At 40.7% G+C, this 18282-nt stretch overlaps 1 protein-coding gene across 4 annotated transcripts in view; it reads left to right on the top strand.

Moving 5' to 3' along the window:
- LOC147226660 (homeobox protein PKNOX2-like) overlaps positions 1–18282 on the top strand; it is a 154658-nt gene that overhangs the window by 97531 nt on the left and 38845 nt on the right. For all 4 annotated transcript variants that reach the window (XM_086160963.1, XM_086160960.1, XM_086160964.1 and 1 more), the window contains one exon: positions 2099–2235. In XM_086160963.1, the coding sequence (XP_086017089.1) occupies positions 2099–2235 (137 nt within the window). The remainder of the gene's footprint in view (positions 1–2098; positions 2236–18282) is intronic.

Below are 18282 nucleotides of genomic sequence, written 5' to 3'. Positions count from 1 at the left end.
ATTATTTATGTATGTATGTATATTATTATTAATTATTATTTGCATAATTAGGTTTTCAGCAGTGGATTGTAACAATGAGCGATTTTTTATTTTATTTTATTTTAGCATTCACTGCCAGCTGCTATTTTCAACCATGATGTGAAAATGGACTAATATATAAATATGAATATCCACTCAAGTTTTGTAAACAAAAAAAAAAAAAATCTTTTTGCGATTGAATTTGATTGTAATATTTATTTTTGAACACCATCCACTGCAGGAGGATCCGGAGGTGAAATTATTAGGAAAAACAAAAAAAAAGGAAATTGACTACCGTAATTTCCCGGATGATAAGCCGCAACTTTTTTCACGTAAACAACGATGCGGCTAATATATGAACATTTTTTTGGGGGGGGGGCGCTAACGAGCTTCAAGGCGCTAAAACATTTATCCTCGTCACATCGGACCGATGAAATGACCGGAAAATTCTGGATCCGTTCAACTCCGACACCGAAGAAGACGACTTTGACGGTTTTAGTGCGCAGGAGGAAGCCCGAGATAGCGATCGGCTAGCCGGTGCGGCTTATAGTGCGGTGCGCTCGATAGTCCGAAAATTACGGTACCTTAAAATGGTTTAACAGGTGGACACTAATCGTAGTCAAGATCATATTCACCCTAATACAAGGCTTTGCAAGAATGTTACCATAAATCTTCAGGATCTATAAATACGTCATAGGAACAAAGTGGGGAAATTAAAGCGTGCACTCGTGCAACGCCAGCGGCAGGTGAGAATGGTGGCCGGACCGGCGGCTTGGTCGACCGCTGCAGACCGTCCCTCCGGTGTGGAAGCAGAGCGGGTTCATCCGACCGCTTGGACCCTCCTGCTCGTCCACACCAGCCCTGTTCGCTGTAACCCGGAGGATTAGCGCCAGGGGAAAGCTCCTGAGCTGCAGCCTGCGTGCTCGGCAAATGCAAATGAGAGCTAGTTAAGTGTGAAGAAGCTAATTTATTTCCCATTTGGTGCCGGGATTAAGACTTGAAGCTTCCTCTCGCGCCCCTCCCCGCCACCAAAAAAAGTGTGTGTGTGCGGAGTGTGTGTGTGTGTGTGTTTGGGGGGGGTTCATTTCCTCCAAGAGAATGAAAGGGAGAGAGGCAAGGTGCTGTGGCATCTCAGAGCAGCAGAATAAAAGGCTCGCTAAAGTAATCTCAGTACAAATTGGCAACCGATAACTCAGGTGTGAACAACCTCTCTGAAGTGACACTGTTGAATTGCGGGAATACTAATTGAATATTTATCATTTAACAGGAATCTATATATGACCTAAGAACGCCTTGTTCAATTAGTGATTCGGCCCCGTCACGTGGCATTTTGCAGAACAGCTTTATTACACGCTGGCTGACTTGTCACATGAAGAAGAAAAAAAAAAAAAAAAGTGTTGATTTGTCATTTTCGGCGTTGCACACATGTTGCATTACACGCGCCTTAATAGATGTGATTAAAATGCACATTGATTTCACCCTCTTGACCAGTAGTTTTTTTTTTTTCCAGCAACCGTCACTTCAAAAACGTTCAAGCCGTAGTGAGATATGTGCAGTTCTTTAATTTCAGATTCTTGATTTACCGTCTCAACTAAAAGTCTTCTTTATTCTGGTGAGATGGTAAAAACAGAACTGACAAATTAAACCTTTGAATTTGACCAGTTTTCCTATAATAGCGTAATTCATGATACGACCTGCAAAAATAACAACACAAAGGTGCACTATTATTAAAAGTACTTTTTTTTTTTTTTTTTTTTTTTTTTTCCCAAAACAATGGTTTCACCCAGATCCTAAAATAGCAGCGTCGAATTAGATCGGGCCAATTATATTATACTAATTTATTCACATTCTGCAGTGGGGAATGCTTTGTATTTTTGTTTTTCTCTTTTGTTTCATCGCAAAGTTGATCAGCGGAGAGACCGTCGCTCTCGTCGGGGTTCACGTCGTGTCGCGACCTCAAATGCACCGTCAGCGGAAATCCGATCGGTCCGAACGTCCGGCGGTTCTGGAGCGTCCCTAGAACGCGGACGTTCATTTTTTCCCTCGTCAGCTGTGAACATCTGCCACCTTCTCTCCCCAGATGACGGGCACAACCCAGCAGAACAACAAGACCCCGCAGGTCCACATCCCAGCAGCGTCGGCGGCAGGAAATACCTCTGTCAGCGTGACCCTTGACCCCCAGGCCCAACTGGAGTCTGATAAAAGGGCTGTTTACAGGTGGGTTCAGCATCCTCTTTTTTTTTTTTTTTTCTCCCCCACAAAAGCAGTGTATTTCTTCACAGCACGGGCAGGAATGCAAAATGACCCCCCCCGACACACACACACACACACACACACACACACACACAGTCTTCACGCTCGTCTTCAGGACTTTCCCCTCTCACGCAAGGAAAACACTTCTCCTGAAGCAAAACATTAAAACCACATTTGTGAAGCTTGTCTCTCCGTCAGACACTGAATTATTCTCTCCGGCGCTTTAAGTGTTTTTCAAACCACCTCTTTGAGCTCCTTATCGTTCGGCAGCAGTAATAGACCCTTTTCATGGCAGACGTCCTGACTTGTCATTCAATACCGCGAGCCAGACTCAAAGCTCTGGTTTTCAAGCTCGCTAACTCACTGATATGATTTACTGGAACAAATAGAGAAATGGAGCCATTGTCAGTGTCGGTGTTTACATCCAATGCTGCTTCCACGAGTCGAATCCGGCCTGTGAAAAACAGCCCGTTTTTAGAAGTCGACGGCGAATTGTGGACACCAGAAGATGATTTCACCTCGTGTCAGCGAGCACATCCGCTCCAGATGCGTCCCACTTATTTGCCGCCGCAGTTCAGTCCACCTGTGGCCTGTATTTCACCTCGGATGGCGATTCCACATAAGTATCAAAATGACACGTGCAAGTCCGATCGTCCTCTTTGCATTGCACCGCACAACGCCTGCCTCTTGTGGAGAACATTTAATTGTGCTATATATATATACATATATATATTTGGATATTTGGTAATGGTAACCATTCACTGAAAGCAACATATAAGGGTCACATTTTATCTTCGGATCAATATGTGTTTGTCACTAACCTGCAACAAATGCAAAAGAAAACAAAAAGAATTTGGGTTGTTTTTAAAATTTTTGATTATCAGGCAAGAGATTGAACAGCCACTGCAGTTGGGCCTTTTATTCTTTTTAAATTAAATAAGTTATATATATGTGCGTGTATATACAGTGTGTTTATATATATATATATATATATATATATATATATATATATATATATATATATATATATATGTAATATGAGTTGTTTACATAATATGTATACATATATGCATATATATATATGCATATATATATATATGTATATATATATATATATATCAAACACACACACAAACACATACACAAATATATGTCCAAAAAAAAAAAAAATATATATATATATATATATGTAAAAAAAAATATTGATTTTTTTGGAATAGCAGACACAACTTAAAAAAAAAAAATTAAAACTGTAATTAGAGTGAACATACAGCAGTGGCCTCCAGCATATCGAAATTAAACATGTAGAGCTTTTTTGTAAATTTTTGCAAAACAAACTATATATATTTTGTCTTCAAATGTAAATAGTAAAACGCAATATTATTTCTCTTTCACGCCTGCAGTCATTTTCAAAGGTAAGCATAAACTCTCCGGTAGACTGGACCTCCTCTCCCATCCCTTAAAATACAACCTGACAGACATTTCATGGGACTATTAAAACTACAACCATTTACAAAGTGAAACAAGGTTATATCCATGATAAATTGTGCCCATTACATTCACTCCAATAATACTCACTATTTCACTTTAACTAGTTCAAAAAAGGAAGGCTAGATCGATGAGGAATCCTTCAAATGTCTTTGTTGCATGTCTTCCTTTATTTCTATGTACACGCAGCGTCTATCTATTTATCTATCGATCTATCTATTCTAACTTCCCCAAATCATTTTCCCATATATATTACAATTTCCCCGGTTTTGTTCCGTTCTATTATATTAGATGTAGTTGTTTTTACGTATGCGTTTTAGTTTGTTTACACCCAACCCTGCATGTGTATGTCATAGAGTCAAACTGTAATGAGTGTTTTGTTCCTCTGCGAGGCCCTTTGTCTTTTGATTCCAAAAAAGATAAATATTGATTATGAGCAATATAGTGAGTGAAAACGTGAGCCATTTCGCAAGGAAATTCAAAACCAGTAACTAATACAAATGAGTAAATATTGATTCGCCTTGAGCTATCGAGAAAATAACTTAGGCATCCAATTCTCGCGCTAAACTGTAGATAAGCCCTTTGTCCTTCTTTGTCGCTCTCGTTTAAATATGTTCGCGGATCGCCCGGCCGACGTCCCCGCGGTCAAACGCCGTGTTTTTTTTTTTTTTTTTTCGTTTCTTGCGTGGAAATCCTCCGGGGTGCCACCTTTTCAGGTGGGGGGAAAATGAGAAGGGAACATCAACTGCTGGGTCCAAATCAAAACACCAGTCAACCTAAATCCCCTCTCAGCTTATCACTGGAATATTGATGGAGCCTTATAATGAGCTTGTATTATCTATTTATGAAGTAAATTATTCAAAATACAGACATTTTTAATGTCGAGCGGGGGGCGATGCGGGCCGAGGCGGCGCGCAGACGAATGCAGCCGACGAGCCAGACGGGCAAATCCGGCAACGTCTGTCCCGCACGTTCTGCAGGGGCCGTCGTGCCGCGGATCCTGGGGTCCCACCCGCAGGTGTTCCCTGTAAGTGGGAACAGACTCGCTCGCGGCCCCGAGGCGAAAAGAAAAAAGGCCCTCCGAGATACCGGGCTCTCTTTTGATGTGAGCAGCCGCGATCCGAGCGGCTTTGGGTGTCGGCAGGAGGCTGCTTTCTTTTTTTTTTTTTTTTTTTTTGAACATTTATTAGAACAGGTTCCTTGGCAGAGTCACACACATTCTTACAAAACCTCATAACAAGATATACATTATACAATATTCTTTATAGGTCACTTATTTCCTCACTAGCAAGCGAAAAAATAAATAAATAAAAAAAAAAGAAATAATGAAAATAAGATAGAATAAAAAAATAAAAATAAAATAAAATAATATAAATTATAAAAAAAAAAATAAAAAAAAATCTAACTCAGTCAAATAGAGATAATATCTTCAACTCTCCAAATATTTTTGATGGGGGCCCATTTGTCAAGATATAGGTCTGTCTGAAGTCGTAAGTTTGCTGTTATGCGTTCCATGCAGTTTACATCCTTACGCCTCTGATGCTGCTGGTCCAGGGTAGGTGGGTGGGGTTTGAGCCAGTTCACTGTGATCATTTTATGTGCAATTAATAGAAGAACTCTAGGCGAAAACACCTGGTTTTTCCTTAAATCACTTTTTGATGCCGTACCCATACATCGCTGTGGATCAATTGGTCTGTTTAATTTTAAAATCCCACTTATTTGTTTTTTTACCTCTTCCCAGAATTTCATCAGTTTAGGGCAGTCCCAAAAAATGTGGGAAAAGTCCCCCGTTATGCCACAGCCCCTCCAACACAGGGGAGAACAGTTATTATCATAAGAAGCTATTATCAAGGGAATTTTAAAATACCTTATTCTTAACTTCCAGCTGAACTCCCTCCATGTTGGGCTGCTTAAACATTTTTGCCAGGGCAACCAAGAACTCTCCCATTCTCCATCAGCAGTCACGGCATTAGATTCCAGTTCCCACTTAGCTTTCACATCCAGTGTGTCCACTAAAGTGTCCATACGTATCCTGCCATTTATATCTGATATTGTATTTTTAATGTCCATTTTGTTCTCAACTATCTCAATCCAATTTAGATGAAGCTTCTTTAATATTGTCCCATTCTTTGTGTGTCATCAAATAATGTCGAATTCGAAAATATCTAAATAACTCCTTAGAGTCAATGTCGTATTTTGCCTGAATTTGTGAAAAAGCCTTCAGAGTTCTCCCTTCAAATAACTGATTTATTGTGATCAAGGGAGGCTGCTATCTAATCAGCCCCCGCTCCGCTTCCACATGTTCGCTTCCCCTCTCGGTTTAAATCCACGGGACAGAGGGGGGAAGAAAAAACAACAAAAAAAAAACAAAAAAACGGGGAAACAAGAATATCTTCAGGAAGCGTGTAGGCCTCGCCGCTGATGAGTTTGAGCGGGGTCACCGATGTTGCCTTTTAGAGAACGCATTCATGTTAATAACCCTAATGTGTCTCATTAGTTGCTTGATTGGAGCGCCTCTTTTAGAGCCGAGGTCTGTGTATCCATCCTTAAGAGTATTCATATGTTAATTAACATTTTTTTTTTTTTTTCCTAATGCACGGTGAATAATAATTGCCGCCGCTCTTATTGTCGGAGTGTTGCTGGCAGAAAAATACTTTGCACGAGGTGCGTAAACTCCAGCCACAGGAGCAGCCGCGTGCATTGTTTTGTTCTGGATTGGCAGGCCAGCTTTTTTAATTCATACTTTATTATAATCCCTCGTGGGGAAATTTGTTTTTTTTTGCATTTAACCCATCGTGGATAAACCACGAGCCGCCCATCCGGGAGTTCGGTGTCTCGCTCAACAACAGTTCGGGGGATCGAACCGGGAATTTCCTGTTTTCTAAAAAAAAAAAAAAAAAACAGATAACGGGTCATTTATTCACTCATTTTCTCTGTTGTAGACGATCCTGGCCGTGATTGGGCGAGAGTTGGGGTTCACGTGTAGAATACGTGCAACCGTTCACGCTTTCGTTCACAAATTAAGGGTCTCCAGTGAACCTCCTGCATGTTTTTGGAACGTGGAGGAACGTGGTGGAATCCCACGTGGAGAACAGTCGCCATCAGAAATGTCGGAATCCAACCGCGGACCTTCTTGCTGGGAAGCGAGAACGCTGATCGGCGCACCAAACCTTCGTAAATAACTAATAGTATCAAATCAATGATATGTTTGGGCTTATTTTCAATGAAAATATGGCTGGCCGAGGAAGAGAACCGGATCGGTTTCGTGTTTGTTTAAATACCCGACAGCTATTTCAACTCAGATCGGTGAATCCTGATTGATTATTTGTTTTATAATTGCATTAAAACATCAAGCAAATCATCCTTTGATGACCATAATAAGATCATTATAGGAGAAGATAATTATATAGCCATATCAGTGATAATAAGTAGTAATTATGAGATCATTATAAGATAATAATCTTGTTTTGGAGACGGATCGACAGTCAACTCCTGTTTCTGACTGGAAAGTATCAAATAAAACCCCATATCATCAATCAACAATCAGTCAGTGACGTATGAAAATATCATATCAGCATTCTTTACATATACAAACTGTGGCACCGAAAAAAAGCACATGTAAAAAAAAAAGGCTATCATCTCTTACCGTTACTTATACATGAAGTCCATGCGCCGCTCCTTCTGAAGCATCGATAACTTGGTTGTAGAAGTCTTCCATTTCTTTCCTTTGTTTAAAAGTCTCTCTGTCTCAATGGAAATCACTGCCAGTGAAGACAGTCGTCCTCGATCGCTCCTGTTCCGATCGTATGTTTTGAGTCTTTTCAGTGCTCAGAACGAGCGCTCCGCCGATGCTGTCGTAGTCGGAACGGTGACCGCCGGCCGGAGCTGCTTTGTCGCCTCAGGAACAGTTTGAATAAGATCCTTCTGGGCCAAAAACCAGGAGATTTACATTCATCCCTCACCGTTTGTGAGCTATACAGCCCCATGAGATCTGCAAAAAATAACTGTATGGCCGCACTTGACTTGCTAACTGTTTACTGTAGCTTGCTATTGCTAATTCTATTATTCTGTAGCCGAGCAGTAAGAAGGATCCCTGGGATCAGCGGCGCCCAAAAACCATGACCGTGAAAATCTTTCGGTTGCTTGAGGAGAAATATCAGTGTCAAATGGTTTTGTTAATGTAAAGCGGGGTGGGCAATTCGTTTTTACAAGTGGTCATACACTTTATAGTTTTATTTGTATTTCTTATCCTCCCAGCCCCCCCCCCCCCCCCTTTTTTTTTTTTTTTTTTTTTTTTACTGTTTATACTGTTTTTACAATTTTCTACTATTATTTATTATTGTTATGTTTTACTTGAAACTCCGGCACAACAATTTCCTTCGGGATAAATAAAGTTGCTCTTATTCTTATTCTTATGAGAACCGATGATAACTTCTTATTTTTGCTGGGATGAATTATGGCCCATTGTAAAAGAAAGTAAATTGCATATCCTGATTAGCTGCTTCTGGTTATCAGAATAGTAGAATCATAAGTAATTCATACAAAATCAATCATTTCATCAGTGTTCTCAGAAGGTCTAACGCAGGGGTGTCCAAAGCACGGCCTGCGGGCCACTAACGATCCGCCAGGGCGTGCAATTCGTCCCACAGAATAAATCCACAACGTGAAAAAATACCTAAAAATCATGAACTACTTTTTGAAAACAAAAATGCAGTCCCGGTATTGTCTGCTTGGGACGCACTGTTTTAGTCAGTGTTAGCATCATGGCACAACACGATGTGACACAAAACTCAGCAATGCAGCTTCCGGGTCTGCAAATAGCATTTTTACTTATTATTAGAAAATGACCTGCTTTTCCGTTTAGCCCGACGCCCTCATCAGCAAGATGTCGTCGTCAAAGAAAACTGGCCGTGGAGTGGAGGGTCTTCCACTTCTTATTTGTTTGTTGAGGTTAATAAGAAACCTGTATGCTTGGTGTGGATGCAGCGCGTTTCGGTGCCGCTATGAGACTGGCCATGTTGAAAAATACATCGAAATTTCAGAGAACTGAGAAGACAGAACTGAGGCATCGTGTTGTTGAAATTGCACTTCCTGAATCTCAGGTTGTTGGTCATGTATGTTTTAAAGGAACAGTTCATTACATAGACTTAGTGTTCCGTCGATTAATTACACAATGGTTTGACAATGGTGGACACCACTGCTCTAACATGTTGACTCTCACAAACACTAAAAATGTGTTTAGCGGTATGCTAAAGATATGAAATTCATCAACTGCATGCAAAAAACGTTTTTTATTAGTGTTATATGACAACATATTACTGCTGCAGAGTTCAACAAACATTACTTGGTAAAGTGTCCGTCCCAAAACAGCTTAATTTTTCTGGTGATTTTGTGGGATGCAGCATAAGTTGCCTCGAAAGCTGCATTTCTTGGTGTTCAGATCTTTATAAAAACATATCCTTGTTCGTTTTGCAGTTTCTCTTTTTGTCCACGTAGTGACGATTCAAGTCGTAATCCTCATCCACGGCTTACCTTTGGCTTCTGTAAATAAATATTTAGCAGCGCATCTTTTGTTGTAGACTCGGTGTTCGGCATCAACTCCTTTTTTTGGCGCGAGTTGACATGTCAAGGGGTGAACTGGCTCGCATCGATCCTCTCGGTTCGAGCCTTCGCTTCCTTTCGTGCGTTCAAAAAGTAAATGTTTAAAGCATATGAAAAAGGTAGCGGTGTAAAGTCTAGAAATGACGGTAAATTAAAGGCACCATGGGAAAATACTGTCATACCGTTTACACCAGGGGTTGGCAACCCTTAAAACCCAAAGAGACAGTTGGACCCGGTTTTCCTCGGAAAAGAAAACACTGGCAGCCACAATTACTTTTTGACGTCTAAAATAAAGGTACCACTGTATATATTGCTTTTTATTACCTTTACACTTTGTATAAACAAGTGTGTCGTGTGTTGCTTCTGAAATTCACAAAGTATTACGGAGAAAATTAAATTTTATTGATGTAATGAACTCATTTTGAGCTTTGGGCTTTCAGAAGGTTTAGCAGGGGCCTGACCTGAATTTTAAAAATAAATCACGAAAAAATCACTGTGCCAGTAAACAATAAAAAATAAATATTTGCAAAATATCTTCATAAATATTTATTTTACCGGGTTTATGGGACTTCTGTTCCTGAACTTCTGCACACAGCATCTGCAAATCAGGACTTTACCGGATGGCGGGTATACCGGCTTCCGCGAGTGTGACGTGTTTTTCAGCGGCAAAAAATAATAAATATAATTTTATTTAATATTTCACGATCACAATAATCTTCCAACTTAGAACTAAAAGTTAAAAAAAGGAATTAACGCAAATGAAATACACTTCTATTAAATATTTATAATTTATTTTCCCAAGCCACTCGGAGCCGCAGTGTAACAATGAAGGAGCCGCGGGTTGCCGACCCCTGGTTTACACTAAACCCTCGTTTATTTCGGGGATTAAGTTCCAAAATTAACCCGCAATAGGCAAAATCCGCAAAGTGATCAGCTTGTCATGAATATCATCGCTGTCACCAAAGGTTTCATCGAGTTTTTTTAGCTTTCGTGCGGATAACGTTGGTATCCAGCATAATGTTCTTTTTCCTGCTGTCATGAATCCACAAAGCGAAAGAATAAGAATAAGAACAACTTTATTCATCCCGAAGGAAATTGTTGTGCCAGAGCTTCAAGTAAAACATAACAATAATAAATAATAGTAGGAAATTGTTTAAACAGTCAAAAAAAAGGGGGAGAATAAGAAATTCAAATAAAACTATAAAGTGTCAAATTCAAGGCTATCAAGTGTTTTAAGGCCATCCTTAAACAGTCACAACCCTTTTTGAATCCTTGTTAAAACTTATCGCCGCTGTCGTCTTTCTGTTATTTCCCTCCTTCTTTATGAAACAAACCGAAGATTTGTTAATTCCGCCCTACATTCGCGGAGCTTCTACCTTCATTCAGCGTGTCCAGGAGTTTAACTTTTTCTGCGATAGCTAACATCTTCCTCTTCCTTTCGGGAGCGTCGTCAGGTGCCTTTGCCGGTTCGTCACGGAAAAATTTGCAACCGTAAATTTGGCAAGCGGAGATTGTTGACACCGGTTTACCGTCCTTTAGCCGATTAGGATGCAGAACACAACATACTGTACTTTGAAATAAAAAAAAAAAAAAAAAAAAAAACGGCACTAAAAAAAATCGGCGAAACGGTAAAGCCGCAAAAGGTGAACCGCGAGGGTTTGCCGGAATCGTGCGTCTCTGCGTGAGGAACGTCGGAGACGGATGAAGGACTGGAATCCTTGAAACGGAGCGGTGTGGTTCGGGGTGCGTGATGGATGATGCTGCGAAGGGGAAGCCGGTGTGACGGAGAGGCACTACAGTTGAGTGGATGCTCTGAATGCCGTATCATCCGCCGTTTTTCTCCTGCTTTGTAGCGACCTCTGCTACAGTTTTGTCTCCAAATTCGCCTTTCCACGATTTTTTTTTTATCCAATGTCCAAGAACTCATACAGATTTCGACTTGCTTTATTGTCATTCAACAAGCGCAACCTTCGGAGCACATATTAAATGAAAATGTGTTCCCTCGGCTCACAGCGGGGTGGACACATACATTATTCAGCATTCAAAATATTCACAAACATTTAAAAAAAAAGACTTAAAAGTCCAACGATAAACGAAGAAAGTGACACGCCGCTATCGGAGGGAACAGCATGTTATAGTCTAGTGAGGATCCCATATATTTTAAATATAAAATACATTTCATTCGATGAAGAAAGGGGAGACATGATTCTGAATGCGGAGCTGATTCTTTATCTTGACTTTATCTCAAGAGGTGTTTTTTTTTTTTTTTTTTGGATGGAAATCCAACCAGAATTGGAAAGATCTGCATGAACTTTTCTCTTCCTGGACATTTATATTTCTCAATTCCGCTTGTTGAAAATGGCATTGATGTGGAAACACTGCGATCTAATAGTGCGATGCGTCACTTTGCGGGAAACGCGATCGGCATGAATGGTGGGAAATGTAGTTTATGGCCAACGCACGTGTTTGACTCATTTATTTTAAGAAATTGAGAACTTTTAAGATGTTCTCGCACATATAATGATGTGGCCTGTGAGCCTTAAGTTTGACACATGTGCTTTAACCCACATGTTATGTTAAGGGTCAATTTGACCCATTGGGTCAATGGGTGAAATGGGTCAAATTGACCCTTAACATAACATGTGGGTTAAAACATTAAAAAAATCCGTTTGTAGAAAACGCACAGAAAACATTGAAAAATATCGCCGTAAATTTGTAGGTTTTAGGGTGAAGCCTTGTTTTTTTTTACCCTGAAGCAGGATTACGTGATCTTAAAGGAGTTAAACATATGGACTCGCGGGGGATTAAACTGCAGCATTAAAATGTGATTATTTCATATGTTTTATAACTGTTATCCCAAAATCCTTGCAATCACGAATCAATTCATTCATTCTCTTTACCGCTTATTCTATCACAGGGCCACATTCGGTAGAAACGTGCAACCGTTCACCCTCTGGGTCAAACCTCCGTTTGACATTTTCAGGTCTCCGGTGAACCCCATGCATGTTTTTGTGGGAGGAAACCGGAAAACCCGGAGGAACCCGCGCCGTCACGGGGAGAACATGCAATAGCTTTGCAATCACGGGTCATTAAATAGGATCATTTCAAGGTGTTAATTCCACCAAAATGCTTCTAAGGCGCTCATTACAGCCTTTTGAGACGAGGAATCGGTGGCTCGGCGGCCCCCGTCGAGATGACGGATGAGCGCCGATACCATCCGAACTCCAGCGGCGGAGATATCAATGTGTCCAATCAAACAGCACTTCTTGTCTTGACGTGATCAAATAGTGGCGAAAAAAGAAGAAAAAAACAGAAACACGACACAGAAACTTGCATTTTCCGCCGCTTAACTCGGAGGAGATACAACGAGCCCTGTGTTGAAATCTGAATAATATCCAATTAAAGCGATGTGATCACTGTTGTCAGCGAGCCGAGCGCCGTTAAAAGAGCTTGTTGCCGTTTCGTGCGAGATACCGAGGACGGCGGCAGATTTTGAAGTTTGATTTTTTTTTTTTTTTTCCGTGTCTTCGGCGGGAGGGCGCTCGGCAGCCTAAACACACCTTGTTACTTTTTTTCGTAAATGCAATTAATTCCGACCCGTCACTGTCTCCCGCCGCGGCTCAAATGATGCAGAAAGGCACAAATAGCGGTCTTGTTTTAACAAGACGTCTGCTGCTCCTGCCTCTGCACGGAGCTCATATGGAGGCCATAGACTTTGAAAAACAGCAAAAAGTATAGGGGAATTCCTACCGCCGCCATTTTTCCTTTAATTATTTTGCTCCGGATTTCTGTGCTGGGCTTTTATGTTTTTTCGTTTCGCTAATTGCCAGAATGCCTTCCTCACGTGGAGACGTACGGTTTCCTCCCTGCCCCCGTCTCTCTTCCTACTTTGTTATTAGCGACGGCGTGGATGTGTGATAGCGTAATTAGCCTAATGAGTTGCGGCGTTCATAACAAAGATCCTTCTGGATGCGCGGGATCTTATTAAAAAAAAAAAAAAAAGATAGAAAAACGGTCAGGCTTTTGTTTTTTCGAGTCCCCGATGTAACGGCTCGCGGGAACCGACGTGGTCTGGAGACGGAGACTCGCGCTTGTGATGCTCAGAAAAAGAAAAAAAATGTCTGCGTTGACGCCTTTTTTTTATTTTTTATTTTTACTTTACCGGCCTGTTTGCTGAACATGCAGCCTTCTGAACAAAAGCAGGATTTAAGACATTTGTATCATCATATCCCACTCATCTTCAAATTTATATCCACCATTTCAGGTCAGGTAACATCAGAATTCACATTCAAGTGAATATTAGCTTCTCAATGCTACGTGGTCTTTGTTGTTGCTGTTAAATCACCTGAAAATACACCTCGGATGATCCAGGTCAAGGTTTTCGTATTCGGCGGCCGCGGTTTAGTGAGACGCCTGATAAACTTGTTTTCATGAAATTTCTTAAGCGTGATCTGCTTCTCAGCACTTTAATGATGCAGCGAGACGGCAGCAACACGCAGCGACTGCTGATGTGCGATGAGGAAAGCTTACAAACACAGCGATAAGGAGGATCAGTGGCGTCCGGATGCGTCCGCTTCCGTTCCGATCGCTCTTAACAGATCTATTTAAACATTTAACTTACGTGAAACTAATATTTTTTTCAAACTGACTCAATTTCTCCGAACCGCCTCGCGTTTCGTGCATAAATAAACGCGTCCGTTTCAAACGTTGTCAAGCGTCGCCGACCGAATACTTCCCACAAGTGCTTTACATCGCCGTGTTTGTCGAAAGTAATGCGTTTCAGATCAGTTCCAGACAAAAGAAAAAGGAGGCTCCGTTTGGGTATTTAACGCAGTGCTTTTCAAAAGTATTCATAACCCTTAAACCTTGAAAAACTTCAGTTTAGTTGTGCAAAGCTTGTAGAGAAATACTCCAAAACACTTGCAGCTGTAATTGCAGCAAAAGGTGGTTTCACAATATATTGATTCAGGGTGGATAAGTAGTTTTACAGTCTTTTAAGATCATGTCTAACTTTCTTTTTACTTCACAATTTCACGAATAAATCCAATAAAATACACTGCTGAAAAAAAGGGAACACTAAAATAACACTTGCTCGATCTGAATAAATGAAATAATCTTACGTGCTGACAACAAAATCATACAAAAATTACCAATGGAAATCAAATGTATGAAACCATGGATTTCTGGATTTGGAGTCACTCAAAATTTAAGTTGGAAAAACACACGACAGGCTGATCAAAACAGCAGCAACAAATTGTGGACATCAAAGAATAAAATTGAAAAATAAAACAAAATGAAATACATAAACAGATAAAATGAAATAATAAAAAAAATAAAAATAAAATACAATCATACACTACTCAAAAAAATGAAAGAAACACTAAAATAACACATCCAAGATCTGAATATATTAAATATTCTTATGTGGTGACAACAAAATCACACAGAAATGATCAATGGAAATAAAATGTATGAACCCATGGAGGTCTGGATTTGAAGTCACTCAAAATTAAAGTGGAAAAACAGACGACAGGCTGATCCGACATTGATGTAATGTCCTTAAAACAAGTCAAAATGAATCAGTGTTGCTTCCTAAGAGGAAATTTTGATTTCACACAAGTGTGACTGACTTGGAGTTAAATTGTGTTGTTCAAGTGTTCCCTTTATTTTTGGAGCAGTTTATATATCTATATATTACCGTGTTTTCCTGATGATCAAGCACCTGAATATAAGCCGCACCGGCTAGAAATAAACAAAGGCTGATGAAAAAGATTAATAAATAACACAGGGTTAAAGTCCATCCATTTTCTATCCATCTCTTTGATCAGCTTCAGAATTTCACAGTTATTTCATTGGTCCGACGTGACGAGGCTAAATGTTTTGGCAGCATGAAGCTAGTTTACACAAAAAAAATCCATAAATGAGTGCATAAATGAGTTTGGGGCAGAGCTGATGTGCCTCCGGTCAGAAAGTTGGCAGTTCAATCCCCGGGTCCCACCTGCATGCATGAGTGTGTGTGTGTGTGTGTGTGTGTGTGTGTGTGTAAGAATACGATCTAGTGTAAAGCTATAATGTGAATAAATTGTATTGCCATACATGCATTTACTGTATTTCTGGACTATTGAGCGCACCTGCATATAAGCCGCACCGGCTAACGATAAATAAATGCACTAAAACCAGGGGTTGGCAAGTATTTTGTCTGGCAGGCCACATTTCTTCTTAATTTTTTCTGCCTTGGCCATTTAGGTATCATGTAAATTGAACAAAATGAAAAAACGCAATTCAAATATTAAATTTTTTTGGCATTCTATTTCAACTTTAAAATCATAAATGATCATATAAATGTACTGACATTATTTTGTATGTAATCCATACAAAATTAAATAAACGGAAAGAAAAAGGAGTTTCTAAATTCAATATTGATTGAAAACACTTATTAAAATATTCAAAGAAATTAGTTTGGTGGGCCGGATAAAAAAACAAAGCGGTTGTCGGAATTGAACGGCCTCAGAATTTCATGGTCGTTCCATCGGTCCGATGTGAAGTTGCTAAAACTTTCCGGCGGCATGAAGCTTGTTAGCCCAAAAAAAAAATCGATAAATTAACCGCTTGTTGTTGAAGCCGCAGTGTTCAAAACGTGTGAAAAAAGTAGCGTCTTTTAGTCCGGAAATGACATTTAAGTTTGTGCTAACGTGACAAAATGTGGAAAAAGTTGAAGTTGAGTTCACAAGCCACGGTAAATAAAGTCCAGGATCTCCATTTATAGACAGACGGTACGACTCAGGCTCAAAAGATAATAATCGAACCCGGCATTTCCGGGGGGGGCGGAGATGTTTGTTCTAGAGAATCCAGTTGTGACCTTCATTGTAAATTTGCCAACAGACACGAACGCGCGAACTTCTAAAAGACGAGAATTCATCTAAACGATCCAGCAATGCACCCGCCGCATGTGAATTCCATCAGACGCGAGGGCCCGGTTGTGAAAATTGGACTGGAAATCCAACGTCCAAAGGCTCCCGTTCTTTATCGGCGAGTTTAAAGACACAGTTGTCTCTTTAGATACCGTCTGCCGCTCATTTAACGGCCGCATTAAACCTCACTCCGAACCTGCTTTTTGTGATATGTAGTCACAGAAGAGGAGAAAAACAGATTTAAATTGGATTTATTCTGTGTTTGGACAGTGCCGGGATCCTTTTACAAAGATAGCGGTATACCAGAGCAGAACTCTGTATGGTGCATATTATTCTTCCCTCCCCTTGACGGCGGGTCTTTTCACAAAACCCCCGCTCATGCCGGTCAGAGCGGGTGTATTTTTTTGCATCGAAGCTGGATTTAAAGGTTTTCGTACGTATTTGCGGGGAGGTTCACGTGGGAGGACTCACCCAACTCTTAAGGCCCGGGGGATTTATTCAACTCGGGTAAACGGTTGCAGGACGCACCGCACATCTGGCTCAGAAGACGTGGAGGTCCGAGGTTTCAATCGGACACATTCAGGAGTATCTCGAGCCGCTTTAAAACGCCGTCATGTCTGCGTAACCGCGCTCTCCGATGCGTGGACGCATCCTCCGTCGCCGCGCCGCTTCACAAGAGGAGTTGAAACACCTCTTGACGTCTGATGGGCTTAAAAACAGGCCGCCGCCGCCGCCGCTCCATGCAGGAAACTGTGTCAAAGCTCAAGTGGTTTTATTGGCTGTTTCTTTCGCAGTTTTACGAGTTTCCTCCTTGACTTTGGATGAGAGAAAGGAAGAGAGTCGGCGGCGAGGGCGGGAGGGTGGAGCCGGTCCGCATTTTTCTTTTCTTTTCTTTTTTTTTTTCCTTACTCGGGTGACTCAGCAATCCGCGCTATCTTCTCCCGGCGCTATAGCGGCCTCCGGCCACGCAGAAAAGTCCATTATTTGGCGTTCACAGCTGTCAAGAGATGCCTCCTGGACCGGAAAGACGGAATTTTATCTCAATTTCTTTGTGTCTGTGTAGAATTTCTTTCCGTGCGTGAATTCACCGATTAATTTTAATACGTGGCCGACGGCGGACTGCGCCGGCTCCCGGCCCATCTGCAATGGCGAGCCCACATCGCGTGGACTGGAAAGCGACACCATATGGAAAAGATCTCCAGACATTTTACCACATTCCCCTCAGTAAATCGAATCCTTGCAAAAATGAAACTGACATGACTTGGATTCAAAGGCATGAGACGTGACAATAAATCCCCGCATAATACCGTGAGTAGATCTGCTCCGATTCCCAAAAGGAATTGCGCGACCGTTAACGATACCGCGGTTTCCCATTAGCGATACCACTTCATACAAGATCCCCTATAAAATTCAAAGCGTAATGTGATAATATTTCAGATATATCAGGATCCCGGAGACATACATCTATGTCACTGGTCCAAAAAGTAAAGGGAACACTAAAATAACACATCCTAGATCTGAATGAATGAGATATTCTTTTTAAATACTTTGTTCTGAATGTGATGACAACAAAATCACATGAAAATGATCGATGGAAATCAAAAGTATGAACACATGGAGGTCTGGATTTGGAGTCAAACTCCACACCAGAATATAAGCCGCACCGACTAAAAATAAACAACGGTTGATAAAAAAGATGAATAAATAACCCAAGAAGTCAATCCATCCATCCATTTTTAATCCCCGCCTTGAACGACATGTGTGTATAAAACTGTGCAAAACTACATTAAATAAAGGACAAAAAAAACAAGATCAAATGAAGTGAAGCTACTCCAACACCTTAATGTGTAATATACAATATATTATTATTATTATTATCATTTTTATCATCTCTTTTCCTTTTTGCACTCTGTGGCGTGATTGACTTGGAGTTATTTTGTGTTGTTTAAGCGTTCCCTTTTTTTTTTTTGAGCAGTATATATATTACCTTATTTTCCAGACAACACCTGAA

The sequence above is a fragment of the Fistularia commersonii genome, chromosome 15 (genome assembly GCF_037954325.1).
Source record: "Fistularia commersonii isolate RoL2024-O1a breed Wild chromosome 15, RoL_Fcom_v1.0, whole genome shotgun sequence".
In the NCBI taxonomy this organism is placed as follows: Eukaryota; Metazoa; Chordata; class Actinopteri; order Syngnathiformes; family Fistulariidae; genus Fistularia; species Fistularia commersonii.
Note: the sequence above shows the minus strand (reverse complement) of the source record. Positions and strands in the feature narration are given on the sequence as shown.